General features: G+C 43.1%; 1 protein-coding gene across 6 annotated transcripts in view; it reads left to right on the top strand.

Annotated features, from left to right (window-relative positions):
- DOK5 (docking protein 5) overlaps positions 1 to 20,973 on the top strand; it is a 28,892-nt gene extending 7,919 nt beyond the window's left edge. Inside the window, exons 2-9 of one of the 6 annotated variants that reach the window (XM_085519817.1) lie at positions 4,828 to 4,935; positions 11,100 to 11,214; positions 11,315 to 11,434; positions 12,275 to 12,399; positions 13,276 to 13,411; positions 18,123 to 18,185; positions 18,406 to 18,526; positions 20,328 to 20,973. In XM_085519817.1, coding sequence (XP_085375943.1) covers positions 11,158 to 11,214; positions 11,315 to 11,434; positions 12,275 to 12,399; positions 13,276 to 13,411; positions 18,123 to 18,185; positions 18,406 to 18,526; positions 20,328 to 20,395 — 690 coding nt within the window. In that variant the 5' untranslated portion in view covers positions 4,828 to 4,935; positions 11,100 to 11,157 and the 3' untranslated portion in view covers positions 20,396 to 20,973. Of the gene's footprint in view, positions 1 to 4,827; positions 4,936 to 11,099; positions 11,215 to 11,293; positions 11,435 to 12,209; positions 12,400 to 13,275; positions 13,412 to 18,122; positions 18,186 to 18,405; positions 18,527 to 20,327 lie in introns of all 6 variants that reach the window. The other 5 variants (XM_015882095.3, XM_085519816.1, XM_015882094.3 and 2 more) reach the window with 5 other exon arrangements.
- The last annotated feature ends 2,881 nt before the right edge of the window (positions 20,974 to 23,854 follow it).

The raw sequence follows: 23,854 nt of genomic DNA, 5'->3' as shown, positions 1-23,854 counted from the left end.
GTTGATCCAAGATGCTCAGATTGTTTCTCCATTTGCAGCTGGAGGTGCTTTAGTGGCTGAGCTATCTACTGCTCTCAGGTAATGTGACAGCAATTTTTTGTCCTATAAAAACATTCAGGAAATACCATGATAAACTTATTTGGTTTTGTGCTGTGTCTTTGCCAGATTCTCTATTTCTGCAGGCTGTTGGTCATAAAAGATAAGTTCCTAGTAACAGCCCAGGCTTTCTGGTAGTCATCTCAAGCTATATGATAGCACTTTCATCTACTGCTTGTAAAAAAGCTGTTTGTGTTTATCTGACAGCATGTTTGGTGTCCCTATAAATGCAGCTTATTGGAATTCTCTGGTTTGGGGCAGAGCAGAAAAACACAACAGAGGAATAAAACAGGGCAGCTTTCCCAGGGGCTCACTTCTTGTTTGCAAAGGAGAAATTTGCCAGATGAAGTTTGTATTACTGACTCCCTCTTACAAAACAAATAAGGGGGTGGGATTGTCTGCTCCAAAAGAAAATGCTCTTGCTTTGCTGTAGTGTATTGGACGACAAAGGTGAAGGGATCTTAATGTTTTTACTTTTAAACTCCCCTGTCCCACGGTGTGAAAAATAGCTCAATATTTAGAGATCTGGGGGAAGGCTTTTTCCAGAGACTTTTTAAAAGGCTGTTGCTGAGCAAAGTGTTGAGGAGTAGCATGAAGTTACTGCAGACCCAAATGTAAATTTTAGTTGCTGAATTCAGAGGTTTGTTTCCTGTAGTAGTGTTTTCTCCATGAAGAAAAGTTGACATTTTAGGAACTCAAAACCTAGCTCAGTTCCTGGCTTTTCTGCTTGCTTTGGAGGCGGTGAGGTGATGCTCCTGTCTTCTCACAGCCATTCCCAGGGCAGAACAGGCTTCAGGACTGTCACGTAGCACAGTGAGCCTCTGGTTTCAGTTTCCATCTCTGCATGAGCATTCTCAAACCACATCTGAACCCTGGAATCAAGAAAGTCAAGAAATTATTCCACTGTGCTTGGCCAGATGCTGACCCCTCCCAAATGAGGTTACTACCACCTGTGCCTCCCAGTGCTCTTCCCCACTGGGAGCATGGGGATGGCTGAGCAGACCTGCCTGGTCCCAGGGCACAGCTCCGTGAGGCAGGAATCCAGATACTCAGATTGCATCGTTCCTTTGAAGTCACTCCTTGACTTCGGTTGTGGTAATGATTTATGTCAGCTGATCCTTAGAGCTAGAAATAGCAATGATTTGCCGTGACCTTGGATGTGCATGTTAGATCACCTGCCTGGGTTTCGTATGATCCACTTCATGGACAGCCACATTATTTCCTTCTAGTTTCATGTTCTTGGCTGTTGGAAGCTGTAATTTTTAGAGACCGTAGGAAGTAGATGCTAATTTTTCTACTTGAATTAAACTTCAGGTTAAGTGTCTTGTAAGACCCTGCAGGGAGAGCTTTGGGAGTTTTAGGTGTTACGCAAATGACAGCACCCACTGTTCTCTCTCATCTCATCAGTTCCTGATTTGCTGCTTGGATTATCTAATCACTGTCAGTGCAAGTGCTTGGGATGGAAGTAATTAGAGCAGTACTTCTAACTAATTCCTATTCATGTCGTAGTAGTGTAAATGTTGATTTGAGGGATAAGTGAGCTAAGTATTCATGCTGAATAGGCACCTGGGAGCTTCTGGGGCTGCTGCTTGTAGTTGCTGTCAAAACAGCTCCAACAGTGTAAACAGTTCACATACTGTTGTCAGTGTGAGGAAGTGCTGACAAGCCTCAGACACATACTCCATCGCAGTGGCATCAAAGACCTAATTACTCGCCCTGTATGTGCTCCTAACGGGGTCTGTGATTAGCTCTCTGTCTTGGGCTCATCAACAGCTCTTCTGTTCATTGGTGCTTTCAGTGCTCTGTTATTGCTTAGAGGTTGGGACTGTGCAGCTTCTGCTCAGTTAAGGTGGTGCTGGGTGTTCCACTGCAAGTTATTCACGTCGTAGGATCACTGGAATGATACTGTGATAATAGATACCCATTGCTGATGGCAGTTTTGCAGGTTTTAAGAGAGAACCCGCATCTTCTTTCTGAATTTATTTACATAAGCTGTAAGGCAAGAGTTAACAACCACAGCACTGATGTTAATGGGATTCTAAAATATACATTCAGACAAAAAATCTGCGTCACCTCTAACAAAAACAAAATACTTGACACTACTTTACCTACTATTGCAGCCCAGTATGTAAATCTTATTCGCATGCAGTCTCTAAACACTTTGTCTCTGTGTTTCCCACACCACCCATTCATGGTGGCTGTTTGCTGCGGTGAGGGATTAATTGCATCAGTCAGTGGTGTAGAGAAGGCCTAACACGGGCTGTTGATATTTCTAAGGTTTCTGTAGCTGTATGGTTTTAAAGAACTCAAAACTCCCTCTTATAAGACTTAAACATCTTTCTATCAGTTTAACATCCAGGAACCCTGATGGCGCAACCAGATTGCACAGTCAGGTAGTACACAAACATACAATTAAGTTGTGCAGTCTGGAAGGAGGCAGTTGTGTGACAGATGAGTAATGGCATTTCATTAGACCAAGTGACTGCCTAGATAACATGAAGGAGAACTGAGTATTCCTGGTTACAGTCAATGCCTTGAGAAATGCAGGCAACCTTCCAGCTGGTGCTGAGCTAACTGTGCAAGCAATACTTCATTGTCCACAAGCATTTGTATTACAAGTGGATTACGAGTGTAACTTGGGATAAGACCCAGTAGTAATGGTATTAACAAGGTGATGGAGCCTGTGCAATTACACAGGTGGTTTGTTAATCTACTGGAGCAACTACATAATTGCAATTCAGTACTTACGAGATTAAATCTTGGCTGTGGACTAAGCTGCTCCCCTGTTCTTTGGGGAATAATTCTTCTGATGAGAATGCTGCCATTAGATGCAAAAAGAGGCTTTCTTTTTTCTATGGACTGTCTTACAAATAGAGCATAAATGGGAGGGAGGTGGGTCTCAGCCATGTTTATGTATTCAAGCAGGGTTTATCTTAAGTGCTTTTCCTAATTCAGGACCAAAACAAGCAGCATAGTGCCTTAACCTGGCAGGACAGAACACAAATACTCTGGCCTTACTTAGAGATGTCAAAGAAAGGAGAGAGCTAATGCAGGAGGAGGAGGAAGTTCAGGGAGGGGAACCTTTGTGCCCTGATTTTCCCCCATTTCACTCAAATTAGTATCATGAATGTCATTTGTTCTTCATAGGCATAGTTAACTTGGGTTGGCTTGACTTTGTTCTGAAGGCAGTGATGTTTTGTATTGTGTTAGAGAATTGCTGTACTGTGGGAGCAGAACCAAAACACAAAAACTGAGTATATTTGATGCTTATTTGGCTCCTTTGCTTGTATGTAACAGGTGGTTGTTTGTTTGTTTTCCAGCTTTTTTTCCTCGATTCTGTTCTAAATCCAAAAATTAGTCTGGATTAGTTGCTCTTGAGCTACAGTAACCAATTCCAGTAACACTAATTTACAATCACCTCCCACACTTGTACTTATGTTCCCAGCAGCATTTGCAAGGTTGCACTCCTGCCCAGAGGTGGAATGAAGCTTTCTTTCCTTGGACAAGGAATGGGTGTCCTCATGCAAAGCAGAATAATAAAGCTGGGAGGAATAATATGATTCCCTGAAGAGCAAGAAAACAGTGGAAGAACAGACAGCTGGTCAGCTCAATCATTTTCATGCGCAGAAAGAGTTACGGCTACTTGGTTGTAGCTACTTTTTATGGGCATTATTGTTAGTGCTGGATACATTGGTTTAGGAAACCATCCAGGGATCCGGGGGTGGAGCTCTCTTGTCCGGTTGCTTGCTGGGCACTGGTTTGGTGGGAGGCAGTGAGACGTTCTGAGGGGTCCCATCACTGATCAGTCCTTTTGTGCTACCCTGGGGCTCTGCCAGAGCTGTGCACTACTTGATAATGGCTGATAGGAATTTTTCTTTGAAATCACACTACTTTTAGTGGCGGTTTTATTTCTATCTTACCAGGTGTTACTTCTGAATTACTGATTAAATGTAGGCTGTGAACAGTTGGCAAGGCTTAACATTTTTTTATCCTCTATGCAGACAGTATGTTATCTAAGTTGTGAATGTAATAAGATGATAGGAAGTGCAGCACAGCTGAAGACTAGGTGGGAAGATTGCAAGAAAGGAGACAGGAGTTTGATAAATGAATTGGTGGGATGCTGCAAGTGTGCAAAGGTGTTTCTTCAGTCACTCTGTGCAGACAGAATCTCATCCTAGTGACTTGAGTTTAAATATTTGGACTTGGAAAGCAAAAACAGTTGTCAGAATCCTGTATTCCTCCATTAAATGATCTGTCCATTCAGTTACCCACTATTTGAGCTCCTTTTCCCTGTGTATCCACACTTATTCTTTTACATAGTGTACATACACAGAGCTTTGCCGATCTACTCACCTGATGGAGCTTCATTTCTTGTCTGCTTTGTGTCTGTCTTAAGCATACAAGACTGGGATAAATAATGAATTAACATTGAAAAGCATATCATTTGTTTGTTTCCTAGAAAGTCCTACCTGTACAAGCAGGATGGCTGCAGCTTTTTTCGTTAGCACCCTTCATGCAAGTCATCCTCTGTCTTTGTAAGAATTTATGACTGTATTGTAATTCAAAAGAATTATGATGTGTCAGTTACCTTGATCTTCATTTTGTCAGAGCTACTGAGAGCCATTAATTGTAGTTCCAGAGCAGAATCTGATTTATAAGTCTAACTTCTATGTAAATGTTAGTGATACTGAAGTCAATGGAGATGCCAACTTTATTTTCTTGTGTTTCTAGATTTACCAGAGATGCTGGTTAGTATTCAAAAAAGCTTCAAGCAAAGGGCCAAAGAGGCTGGAGAAATTCTCAGATGAACGAGCTGCTTACTTTAGATGCTATCACAAGGTAAGGCCTGATTATATGCTTGTCTGTCAAACTTGTTTTACATACAGTCAGGAATAAGATCTGAAGTTGTCACGTATTAATTGGCCTAATAACTCGAGCTTTCATTTTCTACAACCAAGGTCCAAAACCCATTTGAATATTCCTTCAGTAAAGTAAGGGGTGATCAGAAAGTTGGGTACCAAACAGCTTGGGTCTGGTATGTGTAGGAAGGCACTAGACAGCTACAGAAATGATGGGCAACGTGCAAATCTTTCCTGCAGCAGTGATGTGAAAACCTTTGCTAAATGCACTGATATTAAAAGAATGTAGCTTTCCCTCTGATCACTTCTCTGGAGTTCTGTGTGCATTTCATATTCATCTGAGAATTTACATGTGTAATTCTCCTGGGCATGGAGATGAAAATGAGAAACCCTTTAATTTATAATCATTGTTGGCAAAAGCTTAATATATTAGAAGATTAGGATTTATGTGCATAAATTGCTGGGAGTCAGCGAGCACAGCTCAGCTCGAGGCTGATCTGCATTTATTCGCTTTGACATACGTTTAGGAGGAACTCTGGAGGGAATACTGAGTCTGAATTCAGACTTGTCACTCTGCTTGCCATATAATTTGTAACTGATTGATCATAAAACCTGTGGCTATTTGTAGTAAGTCGTGCCCATAAATACTCCATCTACATTTTGATTAAGGAACTTTCAGAAGTAATGAACAGTATGTATGAGGGTAGCACAGTGTGTATAAGACAGTGTCTAGCTTTCTGTGAAATGCTGCATTTATATCAGCGTGGCTCTGTCAATCACGTGCAAAAGTATATTTCCTCCATTGTACAAACGTAACATATCATTGGGTTCAGACCAGGTAATAGATGTGAAATCCAAAAGGAATCTAAATGAGGTTAGATTTCTTTTTGAAGAGAAGCTGAGGCTGCCCTCTAGTTCTAAAGCCATCAGCCAAGGAAGTTGATGGGCCCTGCTTGCTTATAACCAACCTTACTTGAAAGGAAGCTAATGAATATTAAATAGTGTTCTCTGGTTAAAATGTGTTAACTTACTAAGAGCACATCTGGCTTAAAATGGCTTTATCCTTTTTAGAAAAGCTTTGTAAATGTGTGAAATTCAAAGGTGGGGAATGATGCAACTTCCATCAAGATTAAATGGGAGGTGTTCAAAGAGAACGTGCCACTGCCGTTCTGTGCTGCGCTGCAGTTGGACTGATTCTTGTAAAAACAAAAACCCCAAAACATAATAATTAAATGAAAACAAAAAGAAAAACCATCTCGATATGACAGTCTTCAACCAGCACCATCTGACGACAGTCATGTGTAACTTAGGAAGTGAAGTTTTGCATACACAAAGAAAATTACTGTCTTAATTTGGTTCCACAAGGGTGAGAAAATAATCAGGATCCAAGGTGCAGAATCTGGGCAGAGAATTGCCTTTCAGGTAACTGTTGGGTTTACATTTGGTAAATAAAAATAATCATCCACAAGTGACTATACGCTTTAGCACTGTCATCTTGGAGGAAAGAAGGAATCTGTGTTTCTCCAGGTGATTTTGGCCTTTGCAGTATACCAGGATAATGCTTAAGATTCCAACACAAAACCAACTAGTTTTGTACTTCTGATGGGACCATACCAATTCCTCAAGGGGGATCTAAGTTTTGATCCCATTGTATTAATCTTGCCTTGAAGCAGCAGAAGCAATTTAAACAGTCTGTCTAGTTATGGAATAATCCAGTTGGAAAATTGAATTGTGTCATTTGTAATTGTTTTCCAGGCTTGCTCAAGCAAAACCGTACTGGTGGCAAATTAAATGTTTAAAGTATGACCACTCTGCTTATAACTGACGGTTAAACATTTATTTTAATGGATGCTATCACTTAACTCCCAATGAAATGTCTGCTTTGAGGCAGAAGAATGAAAGCAACTCGTTGGGGATGTTTTGGATGTAGGCATACATGTATACAGCTGATCTTATGTCATGAATGGAGCTGGGCTGGGATGGCTGTGCTGTATTTACCAGTGAATATCTCCTGGGATATCCTGCCTACAGCCCTCTGCTGGGTGAGTTTCCATGCAGCTGAGACAGAAACATAAAATCCTTAATTAAGATTGAAGCCAAAGATAGATCCAAACCACTGAGTGTGGCAGTTGTGTAGGCAATGAATACGATCCCTTGAGTTCTGTTCTGAAAGGCTCCCCATGTTTAAGAATTATGTCCTAATTCAAAGAGTTGTTTGAATTCACAAGGCTGCCAGGGCCTTTTTCAGTCAACTGTGTGTTTGGCACATTACAGGAGGGGATGGTAGAGAGGAAAAACACTTTTCAGAGTGTTTTTGGCCATGGTGAAGCTCTGTCTGCTTGTGCTGTTGGTGGGGCAGTGAATGTTTAATACTTTATCCTGATTCAGGATTCCTACCACACACCTCTGCAAGTTATTTTGGTCTTTAATCAAATGTACTTCAGTTGGTGTGACTGCTGTCACCTTTGATGTAAAGGAGCCCTGAAAGCAAGAGGGAGGAAAGGAGTGTGCCAGGGAAGGGCTGCAACCTTCAATAGAATAACATTCCTCTTGTCCTTTCCCTGTTAAATACTGTTAGGGGCCTGAGACTTGTGGCTCATCCAACTTCTTAGAATTAAGTTTATAGATGTACACTAATTTTGGACAAAAAGAAACCTAACAACAACAAAAACTTATTAAACTATGACAACACTTTTGCAAGTCTAACAGGAGGAGAATAGCAGCCTCGAATACTGGCAGGTGCTTGGTGTCTGCTCCTGACTCCTTTCCAAAGCTCAGGGAGGGGAAATTAGCTGTCTGCCACTTCTTAGTGTGAATTTGGTGCATATGTGCCAGACAATTTGAACCATCTGTTGCATAAGTGAGAGCAACAGGGAGGCTCTTCAGGCAGCTCTGGTAATGAGGGTACTCTTTAGCACCTTGCAGGGTGATGCAGCAGGTCAGGCACCAGACAGTCCTTGACGAGCTCTCCCTTGGGAGCATGGGTGTGCACTGGAGGCTCTGCAGCAGGATCTGCATTTTCCCATCTCATGGCTAAAACATGAATCACAAATGATTTGAGGATCAGATAAATTAATGACACAATGTTATTGATTTCAGTACATCCTCAAGATAACTCTCAAGGGATGCATCACATGCTGTGTTATTTGAGCGGGCTGTGGAACAGGGCTCTCAGAAGGAATGTATTCGCAGTGTGTGGCAGCCGTGCTTTTCAGTACAACCATTCAGTGTTCATAGAACACATAAGGTGATTCCTGGAAGCACCTGCCTGCAGTGTGCATGCTGGGGTTGCCCTCCTTTGCCTTTCCCTGATCCCAGCACAATGAACTTGGAGGTAGGGACAAAGTGGTGAGGAGAGGCTTTAGGTTAGAGTCTTGTAACAGCATTAAATAATGCCTCATTCAAATTAACTGCTGGCTGGTATTCTAGAAAGGAAGAAGAGACCACCATGAATACTGTGAAGGCGACAGATAAGGGATAAATGATGTTTCTGATAATCTGCACTGCCTACTTTGTACCACAGTGTGGTTAGAGGGAATGTGGCAATAAGGAGCAAGTGTAGGAGAAGGCTTAATCAAATGAAAATAAATGTTTGTGCTCAAAGGATGAGCTCTGGGATTTCAAGCATGAGCTGCATCTTGGAAAATCTCTGTTGGAATATATTGCTCTGCCTTTGAGATTGCTGTAGGAAAGTGCTTCTGTGTAACTATCTGGTCTTTCAGAGAAATTTATGAGGAAAGAAACCATTGCTATTCTCACTTCTAAAACAGTGAAGCCATTATGATCACGCTTATATTTAACAATTTCTGAAGGGGAATGTGGTCATGCATTATGCTGCCTTCAAGTCAGGACACCCAGCCACGTGCTTCTTTTCCCTTTGAGTTTTGCATAACTCCCTTATGGCCCAATGAAGTGACTGTAGCATAGAGCGGGGTGTTCTCACTGCAGAGAGGAGAAATGATTGCTGTTATGGGCTGCAGGGTGAGGGAACTAAGTTGTGGTAATCCTTTCTTGACTGGTAGAACAAAGAAGAAAGGAAGAATGCTGATTTACAAATATGGCTGTAGCTTCTGTCCTACTGTGTGTGGATCTTACTGGAATGACCAAAGTGGGGTGACCAGCTGGTTCTGATGTGAAGCCTTAGACCAGAGAGGATTCACAGGTGTGTGATATTTGGCAGGAGGAGATCTCAATCCCAGTGGCCAGGCTCACAGATGAGCTGGCAATGAGACATAAGCAAGATTGCAGAAGGCTTTGGGTTGGCAGGGGTGAGCTGAGGTTGGAGTCTAGGTAAAAAAAGGTGTGATCAGAATTTGCTCCTTCTATGTACAAACACAGCAAATGCTTTAATCTCATCCTTCTCATCTTTACAGCAGAGCTTTGAACATCCGCTCCCGTCTGGCCCAGAGGTGCATGACTCAGTCTGAACACAAGTCATTAGTGGTACTGCTGGCTGCTTGGTTTGTTTGTTTGTTCCCTTTCAAGAGCCAGCAGCCTCCCATGCTCCCCAGTGCTGTGTTCCCTGAGAGCTGGCAGGGAGCTGGGGCAGTGGCTGACCAGTCCTGAGCCCCCAGCTGCTACTGGAGCAAGGAGAGTCAGTTTTCTGTATAAACCTTCCCGGTTCACACTGATGAGCATCCCGGGATTCATTACAGTAGAGACCAATTAGTGTGCTGCCCAACAGCAGGAGTGTTAGACACCAGATTTTAGGAAATGAGCTTTCAATTAGAACAAATCCTGGATAACTAAACGATTCATTACCAAAATATATGGCCCAATTCTGCTTCTTCTGGCTTCTGTACTCACAGGTACTCACTCGCTCACTGGTGCCAATTTCATTAGCACATCCACTTGCAGAAAATGTGCTCGCTGTAAATGTCAGGGTAGTTATTGCCCTGAACAAGAAGTCGAACTTCAGTTTCTTTCCTTACTGCATTTGAATACTTCCTGGCAAATGAGAGCTGAACCTGGCAGCTGGCAACTTGAGCCTGACCTGTCATGTACTGAGTACGATGGGAATGAGCCATGACAGATTTGTCATATTTAACAATGAGTTTGTCAGTGTCTTGTTAGCACTGGGGGATGTGCTTCCAACACAGGATTTCCTGGAAGAGAGAAAGATCCTCATGCAGAATTAAGCACGATCAGGAAGTCATGGTTTTGACACTTTTCAATATCTTGAGCCCGGAGGCTATAGAAACCTGACTCCTAGATTTGGCAGCTCTGCAGAAGGCTTGATGTGTTCCCTATGGATGCTTCTTTCATTTTGTTATTCCTACAGAGTGAATTTCCAGACCTTAGGTGTGTTGCTTATCTGGGGGATAGGTTGCCCACTGGCTGCTGCCCCTTCCAGTCGCAGATCTCCAGGGTCTTGCCTGAAAGTGTGACTTTAACAGTACATATTCCCTTGCTAAAGCTGTGTGTGAGGTAATAGATACGTGTTCATTTTTGTTGGATTGAAAGAAATTCCAGTCAGTTTTTGGCAACCAAGCAACAGAAATCTGTGTCTACAAGTTTGAGGATTCATTCTGTGAATATTTAAAGCGAACAAACCTTCCAACTACTGGAACTGTGATCTTTTAAAAAAATATTTTGTTTTAGTTTTTTATTGTTATTTTCTCTGTGGGCCATTATAACAAATCACTGACTTTCCAGAAATGCAGTTTCAGACACTGACTTTCCCCCACACTCAGTTTTGTCCTTGTGATGGAAGCCGTGCTGGAACTGGACTTGCTCCACCAAATGGGAGAATCTTTCCACTTTTTCTCTTCACCTCCTTTTGTTTCTACTGCGACAGGTCAGTCTTCTAAATGTCCTGCCTGTAAGTATTTCTCAGACTGGCATGAGCTTCGATTCTACCTGCATCTTGTTTAGGTCAGCTTGTACTGAAGCTTATGCGGCTGGGAGGGAACTGAAGAATGTCTCCTTCTCCATCCAGGCTCTCCAAGTAGGCTGCATATGGTGATTGATGTCAAGGCTGTGTTTCCTTAAGGGCAATCAAATATTCTCTCTTTGTCCTTTGCAGTTCGATATCATTCTTTTTTCAGCTTCTCTGGTCAATAGTGGATATATATCTTTTAAGGTCCTAATTACATCTCCAAATCGTTGGTTTTTTTTGGTGTTTTGTTTTGTTTTATTTCCCAGGTCACAGAGCTGAATAATGTGAAGAATATATCACGAATGCCAAAGAGCACAAAGAAGCATGCTGTTGGGATTTACTTTAACGACGACACCTCTAAAACTTTTGCTTGCGAGTCAGGTGGGTAAAATGGCAATGCACATGAGAAAACATAAGAGCATCAATTGTAAAATCATAAATGTATTATACCTACACACAGATTTTCTGGGCATTTATACAGAACTTGAGGCAGATGAGTGGTGCAAGGTATTGCAGATGGAGTGTCTTGGGACACGGATTAATGACATTAGCCTTGGAGAGCCTGACTTGTTGGCATCAGGAGTGGAGAGGGAGCAGAATGGTACGTACGTTGACTTGTTAATCTTTGGTTACTTTATTTTATAGTCATTTGGACTGCATATGAGAACATCAAAAATAAATCGGTACCCAAAATTGCTTTTTTGGTACCAGTCAAGAAACAAACCAACCCCCCCCCCCCCCAATCCTGTATATTGTTGTTTTGTTTGTTTTTGTTTTAATTGCTACCAGAAATAATGAGCATGGTAATAAGGTGCTGTAATTCAGGGCTTTAGAATTGTTTTGGAATAACACTTTTCCTCTCAGGCAGTTTAGATGGCCTTGTAGATGGAAACTGTATTTTTGTTGTGTTTTCTTATATTGTGTCTGTACAACAGTTTCAGCCTCTGACTGAGGCTATTTATCAACACCGTTAAAGCAAATAATAAATAACAATAATTGCATGCAAAACCCGAGCCCTCAGCTACTTCACTTTCCTATGCAAATTAACTAATTATATGCACAAAAAGCTCTTGCAATGTATTTATTCATGCACACAGTTGTATTAATTGTTTGCAAATATCAGGATTATGTTGGTGCAGTTCTATTCTGCATCTCAACACATGCCCAAATGTTTGATGCCCTTTGAGTGCAGTGTTTTGATTGCTGCAAACATTGAGTTTGCTGAGATATTGCAAGGAACTGAGTCTGTATTTTTGAAATAATTGTTCAAAGAGAAAATCAGATCTTTTAATAGAGGTGGAAAATAGGGAATTCCTTTAATGACTTCGACAGTTAATGGGCAGGGATTTTAGACTAACCTTTTGTTTTTCTCCCAGAGAGATTCAATGTGTATTTGATGCCATCCCCTAACTTAGATGTGCATGGGGAATGTACCTTGCAGATAACATTTGAGAATATCTGTCTTTGGGACATCCAGAATCCCAGAGTCAAACTCATCTCTTGGCCATTAAGTGCCCTTCGACGCTACGGGCGGGACCCTTCTTGGTTCACCTTTGAAGCAGGGAGGTAAGTGTGTGTTCATTGCAGTGCATCGCTTTCCTCCATCATTCTGAAGCAGTGGAGAAGGGGCTGCTGGTTTTTGTTAGTTGTACTCCTCTTTTCCATCTATCAACAAATGGGTTTATAAGAAATTTGAATGCAGTTCCTTCTTCTAGAGGTGTTGTTCCTTATCGCTTCCTGCAGCTTGAACTTAATGAACTGAAGTCTTTGTGTGGCTGAAGCTGGAGCACCTGTTGATTGAGCTAAACTCCCAAATCCTTTTTAAGGGCTGTGGTTGCGTTATTTTAGATAAGCACATTAAAGAATTACAATCATAAAAGAGAAGTGCATTATACAATTAACTTATCTGGAAAGAGAAGAGGCATTTAAATGTCCATCCCCTGTACTGCTGAAGAATTTAGTTCTCTCAGGAGAAGGGATATGTTTTTAGTTCTCTGATCGTGCATTAGCTATGGTAAGACATTGCCTTTGGGATGCTGAGTATAATGTGTTTGGGGTTTCAAGTGAAGGACAAAGCTCATTACAGGCAATATTAAAACGCTGAAAGGGGAAGAAGGAAAAGTAATCCCCTCTTTTAAGTCTAAATCTCAGAAATCTGGGTTTCGTGCATCAACTCTCTAGAGCTCATGCACTTTCAAGAGCAGTACTCACCTGAGTCTGTGTTTGGCCAGAGTAATACTGGTGGGGGTTAAAACAGTAAGATTGTGCTAGGGCTGTTAAAGCCCATGTAAATAACTTTGTTCAGTTCTTCAACAACATTCTTTGTTACATACCGTTTGTGAAGTAATGGCACTGGAGCTGCATGGGCAGTTATGTGCTGCAGATCCCTGTGAGCAAGTGAAAAATCTCACATCTGGATCCCGTCTGCTCTCACTTTGGCAGGATGTGCGACACAGGAGAAGGACTGTTCATCTTTCAGACACGAGATGGGGAAGCAATCTATCAGAAGGTTCACTCGGCTGCTCTGGCCATAGCAGAACAACACGAGCGCCTGCTGCAGAGCGTGAAAAATTCAATGGTACGGCTGTGTGCTTCACTTGCTATTTCACATCAGTGAGCAATGCTTTGGTGTGACTTCCTTTTGATTCACAGGCAGTAAGCAGTCGGAGTGTTGCTCTAAGTAAATTCTTCTCAATTATTATATATTTAGGGTAGTGTTTGTAACTGGGATTGCTTTTTGAGGATCCAAACAACAGGGAAATGTATAGTCCTTGATTTCTGTGGTTGGAAAACCATTGCTGTGACTTAATACAGAGATGATGAGCTCCCATCAATTCGTAGTTTCCTTTCTCATTAACTTCTTCTAATTAGTCACCATCATGAGTTTGTTTAGAAACATTTCTCATCAATCTATTTACAGAATGTGGCTCATGCTCAATTTTTTGTTTGATAATTGATGCCTACGCTTGAAGGATGATTTGGAAGGAGTTGTATGGTTCAGGTTAACCTGTGGGAGGGAGGACTACGTTTTTATCTGATCCCTTGGTGGATGCCTGTTTTCTACAAGTGCTTCTTGTGTCTAAAACTCATTTTATGATGCTCATTACCCCTAAAAAAATATAGGAGTGTAAGATGCAAAGTTAACATACAAACTGAGAACAGATTCCGTGGGATCTCCCTGTGCAATGTCAAAAGAAGGCAGTTTGATGGCTCTTGCACCTAGCATGTTTTCAGGTCTTATTGCCTTTGTTTTCTCATGAATCCTATGGAGTGAGAAGGAATCTTCTGTTCATCCCATATCACAATCAGTCTCTACGTTCTGAGAGTCTCACACTTTCTGGAATGCATAAAATGTGCAGAATGGACAGTTATGGAAGAGCCTGTCCATAAGCAACTTCTCTATTCCAGGCAGTACTAATTGGTTCATGTAGTCTGCAAGGAGAACTATGTCTTTTCCCTTACGTGAAAAGTGCTGCTGATATCCATATCCACATCTAATCCTTTCAGTAATTTTACTGATTTCCTGAACTTGAACAGAATGAAAGTCAAATCTGCCATAGGAAGCTGTTTCTCTTGACAGTAAAATGAGGAGGAGCAATAGAAAATGATTTCTGAGTGTTCTGATGGACTCTGTGTATCATATAACTGCTTCAGCCCAGCATGCAGGTGGATGGATAGTTCTGTCATTGCTTGTAGAGCAGGTGAGCAAACAAGTGAGAAAGCACAGAAGACTGAAGTCTGCTTAGGGGTAATACAAGCTACATATGTCTGTTTCCAGCAGGGAAGGGACTGGTTGGTATGGCATTTTCAGCTACCTTCTGGCTGGTGTCACCTCAGTAAAGCCATGTCCATGAGGACGAGTACTGACCCAAAGCCTGTCTTGTTGAATAATGCCCCAAATTCCCTGATTTGAGACAGATGGGAGATGATGTAAGCATGCTTCAGTAACCAACTGAAGCAGATTAGAATTAGCCTAGTCTGTGTCAACTTACATAGCAAATATTTGTAGCACACCAACATCAGATGGGACAGAGCAGCCTGCTAAGAGCATGAATTCACTTAAAAAAAAAAGAAAATAAAAGAAATAGGAATTCATTAGCTTATACCTCCTGAAGTGAGTAGGTTTTCAGGCTATTTCATATTAGTGGTTTTACGTTCATGTAATAGCATCTTTAATACACAGTGTCTGATTGTATGCTGTAAAATCTGTTTTACAAGCTCCCATACACTCAACAGATGCACAATTGCTATAGGTTTCAATAGAGAGCAGCTGTACAGCCTCAAAAGATTTTTCATGATCACCGTGTCCAACCACAACCCCTAAATCCAGTTTCATAGACCTGAGAGCACTAAACAGGAAGCAAGAACATATTCCTGTTGAACTGAAAGCCTTGTAATTTAAGATCTGAACATAATTGCTTCAGACAAGTCCATATGCCCCTGAATCCAAGTCTCCCAAGCCTGTCATAGAAATGTCTGGTCCCAGTGTAGTCAGGATTAGTCCCTTCTCTTGGTTTCAAGGATGCTCAGATTTAGGAATTTAGACAGAAGATCGTTACATTAATGTAGAGATCAAATGGCTGCTTTTGCTGATCACAGGATACCTTGTGAGGGTCATCTTCATTGTTCAGGTTGATTGATTTCCTTGGTACTTTAATTCTGCATGAACACTTCCAAGAGGAGTTTATATAGAGGTTTGCACTTCACCCCCAGTGGGCTGAGCTGCATCAGATTGTTTCTGTTTCCAAGAACTATTAACCCTGTGTGATTTTATTTATTTATGTATTTATTGTATTAGTGAAGCTAGAGCAACTATTTACAGAAAGATAAATAAGAGATGGGAGACGCTGGTGGTGAGACATGAAGTCTCCTCTGAGTGGCTTCTGCTTTCCCCTGGCCACTGCTACATCAGTGCTGGGCACTTGCGAGCTCCTGGGATCTGAACAGTAAAGGGGAGTTGGATGTCCCATGCTGGTGGTGGAGCACATGGAACTGCTGAGTACTGCTGAGAGTGTGGGCTGTGATGTCTGACACCTCCCCAGCAGCCTCATGCTCCATAGCTCAGTGTGTTGGTGAAGCGTGGCTGTATCTGCCTGTGGGTGCTGCCAGGCTTCTAGGAATGAGCATGGTGGGCTTCCTTAGCCAGAGCCTCACCCTGATGAGAAGCTGTTCTGGTCAGTGCCAACTCACCTTGTCCAGCTGCTCCTTTTCTGCATTGCCAAAGAAATGAAAATACCTATTCAAATTGTAGGCATATTTTCACAAACATTTGATTGCCATGATAACTGACAGGAGTAGTGCTGTGACTTGACTGCTGTCATCAATGCCTGCTCTCAGTTGAGTTGCTTTAGAAAAAGACATTACAACCTGATGTCTCACTGAGAAATAACAACAGTGAGCTGCTCTGTTCTGGCTGCTGAAGCCTGGTGCTCCAGAGGGGGATGTTTGCAGGCAGTTTGCCCACAGCAGGGCTGACTCCTCCTGGCTCTGCAGCTCAAGTGTGCTGCTGTTCTGGGTGTGTGGCTGGGTTACAGCCTGGTGTCATCTCTGAACATTTCCATAGAGGTTCATAACTAGGAGTGGAAGTGCTAAGATAGATAGGAAAAGAAAAGGAGTCAAAACAGCAGCCATGTCTTAATGCCCTTTCATTTCTGACATTTACTTTTATTAATAGTTACCATTCTGTAGCTTTGTTCTTTTGAATTTGGCAAGTGTTACTTAAACAATTGTTCCCATAAATTTTGATGATATGGATTTGCTTCACTGGGAAGAAAATCCCCTCAAAAACACAGTGATGCTCTGCAACTGGGGGTCCCAAGACAAGGGTTTCCATAATGCAAATTACTTTAAACCGGTGCATTCTGCAAAGTCTTGGAGAATTGCACTGTTCAGTCTGAAAGAACCCATCTAATCTGAAATTATCTTTCTTTTCTTTCCTTTTGGAGCAGCCTTCCAAGCCACCTTGGAAGAATTTTTCTCTTAAGCAGGCAGTGGTTTTGCCTCGTGCTAGTTTTGCTGATTGCTAAGAAGTGAGTGAGAGGCTGTGGATTAGGTGCCTTTCAATTAACAAGTTATTAGTTATATTAATGGTATGTGGAATTGCATGTCTTGCTTGACCCTCTGCTTGTAGCCACTGCTCATGCATGCTCCAGCACGGAGTTCTGGCTGGCTTTGACCTGCCTATGGTGCTGGGTGCCACTGTGGAATAAAGCCAGGCCATTAGCAAAGCTATTCCTGCTTTCTCGGTTGCTACAGAGATACAGTGGGCTAATTGTGAAAATGCAATCAATCATCGTTACAGCTGCTTTTGCTCGCAGTCTGAGGTGTTTTGATGAAGCGTTATGTATTCAGGACATAACATATTAATTCTTTTCCCCAGCTGTGAGCTTTCTAATTCTTTCCCATGCTGATTGAGTTCAGGTCAGGCAGCTCTTCTGGCCCTTCTGTGTCTTTATCTTCTTTCTCTGGCAGTGTCTATTTCTCCATTGATATCCTCCTGGGTGTTGCTGTCCTTCTGGAAGCTGGGCTGTGGTTCAAACTGCCCAACTCACCCAGGAGTGCACCAACCTACAAGTGCCGTCAGTGAGGAAGCACATCTTGTTCTGGCTGTGGGTCCATCATTGTTTGTTTCCATGGAGCTGTTGAGTGTGATGGCACCACAAGTGATGTTGGGGCTTCAGTGATGGAGCTGTGATGAATACTCTATGCAGCGGAGGTGGCAGCTCATGTTGTGCAGTGACTCACACCCTGCCAACATGGGGGTGGGTGTTCTAAGAGCAAAGGTTGATCTGGGTTTGCTTTTGTTTCTGTTTTGTTTTCCCTTGATGTTGCAGGCACCACATCCTCCGTACAAAGGGAGTTTGAAGGTTGTGGCCCCTCTAAAGAACCTCAAAATGGCTCTTCCATAACAGGCAGCTCTCTTGTAAAAGGTTCTGTCACCTCAGGTTTTGTGAAACTACAATGTAAGAACTTGCTCTTTTTCTGGAAAGCATTTTTATAAATAGAAAAGATCGAGTACAGGTTCGGCATCTTCAAACTGATGTTTTTCTGAGCTTTGGAAAGAGAATTTTAGCTGTACTGTGAAGTATATGATAAAACCCAGATGCTATCAGCCAGCATATGCATATTATTGAATTCATGTGAATTCAATTCATGTGAAACATGTCTAATCGGGTTCTTGGGGTGCTGAGGTTGTACGTAGCTTTGGGAAGCTGCTTACATAGTTGCTACGTAGCTGTCAAAGGAGGAGTGTTTTCCTGCCTCCCACTGAACCTCAGTTTCTGTTGCAGCTGCTTGAGTTAGACCTCCCTGCAGGGGCAGCGGTGCTGGCACAGGAGCAGGGCAGCACGAAGGTGAGCTCTGGTGTGCAAAGCAGCGTGACCTCCTAATGCATGGTGTGTGCCCCAGACTAACACTGAGTCAGTCCCTGCTGGCTGCAGGGTGGGCAGATGGACAGAGGGAGACACTGTGCTGAAATGCCATTAGAAATCTTTTCAGGCAGTGGTTGCGCTATTCCCTGAGGACCTTCAGTGTGCACAACTGCCTCCTTCACATGTGTTTACTGCTTTGCAGCTTCAAATGAAGATGAGCGAGCGAGCCGTGTCCCTCAGCACCATGGTGCCCCTGCCCCGCAGTGCCTACTGGCAGCACATCACACGGCAGCACAGCACCGGCCAGCTCTACGGCCTGCAAGGTAAGGTGGGGCTGGGGAGGGCTGTTGGCAGTGCTGCTGAGGCAGTGCAGTGTGTCTCTCCATCTCGTTGAACACTGATGCTCAGTCTAAGCCAGTTGCCACTGTTGTCAAATAAATGTAGGGAAGTGCTTGTCCAACCTGAGCTGGAGAGCTGGGCATCAGAAGGATGCTCATCTTGCTTTTCAGTGGAGATGTGATTCATGTTGTGGCTTTATCTCTAGATCTATGTCTGTGATGGGGCCCACAGGCCCACTGACCCAAAAGAGGGGAAAGGGAATGAAAGGGAAAGAAATACAGTGGCAATGGTTTGGGGAGGAAAAGAAACGTAGTTTAGTAATTGGGATTGGTAATTGGTAATAGGTGCTATTAAATCACTTAATTACAACTTAACAAGATTTGAAGTGGCTGAAACTCATAGAGGATGGTGATGAACACGTGTACAGATGCTCCCATTAAGTCACGAGGTTCAGAGCAGATGCTTTTGCACTCCTTAAATCACAGAGGTGAGGAGCTGTGGTGAGGCTGGGTCCACTCCTGGTCCTGGACTTGGTCAGTGGTCTATGCCTAAGGGATTGTATGTCCACAATCTAAGATAGGACCTTACTGAAGCTAACAAAGCCTTGAACAATGACTTACCGAGGGTCCGTATCGGCAAGGCGGCTCAATGTGAAGACGTGAGGGATCTCTGCGGTCACACCTCGAGGTGATGGGGTCCCTCCGGAGGGCTCCGTCCCGGCTGCGGTCCCCGGGGGCCATCTAGCGGCACGGCGCTCCTCGAGCTGTGGGATGGGCTCAGCTGGGGCTGGTGAGCTGGGAAGGAAGGGTCGGGGGTCCTCAGAAGAGGCCCAAAGAACAGACGGGACACATGGTGCAGCTGGGGCAGCCCGGTGCTGCGGGGCAGAGCTGTGGCTGGCTGCGGCTTTCTTCCCGCAGGGTATGGACGGATGGAATGACTCTGCACTTGGGAAATCTTATGGAGATGGTGGATTTGATTATTGATTTATTTATGGCAGCCCCTCACAGCTGAGGAGGAATAATGTTAGATGCTTATTTTACGCGTTCAAACAAAGCAGGAGGCTCCGACCTCTGCAGAGCGCGGTGTGTCAGCGGTTGTAGTTAGAAATCCCCGGGGCTTCCATTCTTATCCCTCTCACAATCACAGCTCCTCGTTTTGTCCCGTTCCTTGTTTCGAACACTAGAGGGAGCATGCAGCACGTGAAAAGCCCAAGCAGAGCCTCTGCCGTGTTTCGGGCTGAGGAATAATGCAATAGAAGCATCGAGCCCATCACGGCACTGCTATCGCTGTGCCTCACTGTGTTATTAGTTCTTAGTGCAGTCGTTCAGTACGGCATAAACAGACTGTATGGGTACAGGCCACTAGTTTTGTATTTAGAAGAACAGCTTGCTAGTTAAAATGGAAAGCGGATCCTTGGAGGTTGGTAGTCATGAGAAAGCAGTAAAAGGCTGAAAAATCCTGGTTCTCAAGAAGAAAAAAATAAAAGTCATGCAGATGATGTAATTATGGAAAGATACTGAAGTTGTTGTCTCTTTTGGCTGTCAGGGACTATCTCTGTGGCACCCCGAGCATCCCCATTTAGAGCACATTGCCCAAAGCTTCAAATGCTTCAATTCATATTGAAAATCTGAGTGGAGATGTTTCTGAGATGGAGCAGCAGGTTAATTATACCTATCCCTACATGAAGGATATAACCTGTAGTTCACAGAGTGGTCTGCAGTGAACTGAGTATGATCGCTGTGCCTCACTGAGCGTTGTTCTGTTCTTCCCCCTGGCACACACCAGATGTTTCAAGCCCTGTGAAGCTCCATCGGACAGACACCTTTCCAGTCTACAGATCAGACCATCGATAAAGGGCTGCCAAGAACTTTACAAACTCTTTGTCTTCTGACAAGCTGCCCCGGTGGATGACATGGATGATGCAAAACAAGGATAGAAACACTGAGAAGCGTGGGCTGGATGAGGAGTTATTGCAATACAAGGTGGTGTGTCGTCTTTTGTTTTGTTTTTCTTTCAATCTTTGCCAAAATTAAACTGATTCTGTAGAGTTTGGGCATGGGAGCAAAACCATCCCACCCTGCAGTGGTTCTTCTCTATCCTACAGCTGGACAGACAAGTTGCTCCCTGAATATTTCCAGATGTTTTTGTATGATCCCTATGTTGTAAATAGACTTTCCAGTCGTAGTGTGGTTTTGTCCTGTCCATTTCAGCTGCCATCCTTGTTTGTAGTGCTTATCTTCAGTTCTTATCATGACTGTTCAGTATAAACCCCAACCTTTGAAATGGTGGCCAGTTTTAAGCAGCTATTGGATTCAATCTTTTCCTGTTTGAAACCCGGTTTGTTTCTTTTAAAAGCACACTCTCTGTCTTCTGTTTCCTGTATTTATTTCCATCCCTGTAAACGTTTGAAATAAAAACAATTCCCATTTAATTGTGGTTCAGTGCTTCGTATCGTCACCATCAGCACAGTGAGCAGAGCTGTGAGGCCAGAGGGACAGTAAGGGGTGGGGGGATGGGGTGAGGGTCCCCCCTCCCATCTCTTCTGACATCTCCCCTCCTTGAAGTGTGGAGGAGCAGACTGAGCAGGACTCTCACAGCGCCACACCGCAGAGTTTCCTGTTTTATGACCACGGCCACAGCACGCACTGCTGCCATAGGGACACCTTAATTTGGCGGAAGAAAAAGACCTCCAAAATAGCTTGGTTGGCTGCTGCACACTATGGCCAGAAACACATAAGGATGGCGGATAGAAGGTTGTGATTATTCTGATTACAAGTGAAGCCCTGCATTTAACATCATAGTTAAATCACTAAGTTTTGCTTGCTTGATGGGGGGCATGAGTAAGTTGTTTCAGCATTTCTCTGAGCATAGCAGCTGTATTTATGTGAGGTTGGCTTTTTTTCCATGTTTGGACTGTTGTTGATATTCAGAATTAAAGTTGTTAGTATTTAATTCCGCTTTCCTTCTCGCACCTAGCAGCAGAAAAGCATGATTAATTAATATTTAAGCAGCTGAACAACTCTTGAAGCTTGTTACTCACAGCCAGAATGTTGTTAAATTAAATAATCACTCAGATAAATGAATGCAGTAAGAGTTGTATCCGAGTCCTGTTGCTGAACAGATCTGGAAAATGAATAATAATAACAGTGCTGCCTCGGGCGCTGGGGTCGGGGGTCGCAGTGTGGTATTTCTGTGTAGTCATTAACTTTCACGAGGGCAGATTGATCTTCTGTTTTCAGGAACAGTAATGAACCGTTTTCTCATTTTTAGGGAATGTTCTGTCATGGCCTGTAGCCACGTAGGCCTGAAAGAAAAGCTGTTTTCAAACAGGAGGTTCTAATTAGAACTTGGGCCTCAGCTGCACTGATTGCACTACGCTTCCTTGGTGGATTTATAAGTGCCAGGAAATTAACTTGTCAGGGAGAAGGTTTGTGTTGTTGTGGTGTTTTTCTCTTCAGTATGTAGCCTATGCACCTTTCTGTTTCCTGACACACCTGTGAAAGGGTCTTAGCTTCAGACACACAGGCTGTGTGGTTCTGGGTTTGGGTATCTCCTCAGCTCTTTACCTTCTCAATACTCTGGAAATGTTAGAAATAGAAGGTGTGAGCTGTTTGTCTTGTTCTAGGCCAACTAAATTAAATGCATGGCCCCTCTGTGGAATGAATGCCTGCCCTTTCTCTCATTTATCTGGGTTGCCATTCCTTACTCTCCTGTCCTTTGCTTTTACGTTCTGCTGAGAGCTTAAATCCAGCATACAGTCTGCAGAGGTGGACAGGTTGTCTCTGTGTAGTGCATGAAATCATGCTTGCATGAAATTATAGCTTCTAATAAGATATTGTCCACGCATTGAGATCACTGGATAAAAGTAATTACCAAATAGGAGAACACTGGCAATGAGAAATTCACTTGTTAATTTAATTTATCGTATCTCATTTCTTGACTGAGCGGAGGGCTGAGTTTTACGGAGTGAGATGAAATATCTGCAGACCAAATGACATAGAAAGCCTTTCTTGCTGAAGGCAATGCATGCTTTTGGAATATATGGTCCATAAAACTGAAGTAAATAGTTGCATAAATATTTATTTCTCCATAAACATGTAATGATGCATCTGAAAGCCACACAGTATTAATGATGCATGATCTCTATTTTTGGCACATTTAGTAAAATTAAAGCATGTCTACATTACATAGGCGAAGCACATAAATACAGCTCTGCAATGCAGGAGGGGAAAAGATAGCAGTGTCAGATTGATAGCTGCTCTGCCAGCTGTGAAGGATGCGGAGCTGGGGGACCTCTCCAAGCTGCAGCTGTCCCTTTGGTGCCATTGAAATCTGACCTACTGAAAAAACCACACTTGAGTCTGGGGTCTGTGTCACCTGGGTAGAGTTTTGTGTTAGGTTTGGTTGGAATTAGATCCCAGCTCATCTTTCTGGGGCTGTTGGTGCAGGCCATCCAAAAGCAGAAGCACCATGTGAGGGTGGCAGTCTCTTTTGGCGTTGGTGCTGAGTCGTGGTGTGAAGCTCTGCCTGAGTCAGAAGAGAAACAAAGGGAAGGTGGGTGATAACATTCAGGGATGAGTTCTGAAAATAAATCTTTGCATCTGAGTCACTGTCGAGAGCATTTCTGGGTTTGTGTGTTACTCCAGTTTCAGATTATTTTAAGTTTCGCTTTGTTCATGCCAAACAATAGTAGGATTGCCTGTTAACTTCAAACCAATTAGGCTTGCGTTGTTTTATCATTGACAAAGGCTTTTTCATGCCAAGTGGAGAGAATTTGGCTTGGAAAACACTTGCTGTCTGTAAGATAACTGCAATTAATAACCCCTTAGGTAGAGGCATTTGTAGAAGACTGTTCTGTGCTTTTGTTTCTATTCTTTCCCTGGGGATGCTCCTGTGGTGCTGTTTGTTTTACAGAGGAGCTGGTATTTAAATGAGAGCACCAGGCAGATGACATCAGGATGGGTTGGTTGTCTTCCATGTCAGAGCTCCTCCAGGCTCACTCCTGGAGCTGCACAGCCCCAAATAAAACCTGACATTTGAGGAAGCTCAGGTGATGTTTGTGTTATTTGCAATAGTCACCTCTTGATTCAGGCTTACACTGGGAAATCAAACAACTGAGCTGCTCAAGGCAGCAGGAATCCTTCCTGCTGATACTGCTGGGCTGGGGTCAGGCAAGCCTCTATTAGCACCCTTGGGATTGCATCACCAAATGGCAATGGCATTACCAGCTGTCACCTCTGATGTCCATGTGAGTATTAGGTCTGACACACACAATATAAGAAATCCAAGTCCAGTCAAACTGAGGCAATCCT

Source organism: Coturnix japonica, chromosome 19, assembly GCF_054131305.1.
Source record: "Coturnix japonica strain WE chromosome 19, WE-NBRP24, whole genome shotgun sequence".
Lineage (NCBI taxonomy): Eukaryota > Metazoa > Chordata > Aves > Galliformes > Phasianidae > Coturnix > Coturnix japonica.
Note: the sequence above shows the minus strand (reverse complement) of the source record. Positions and strands in the feature narration are given on the sequence as shown.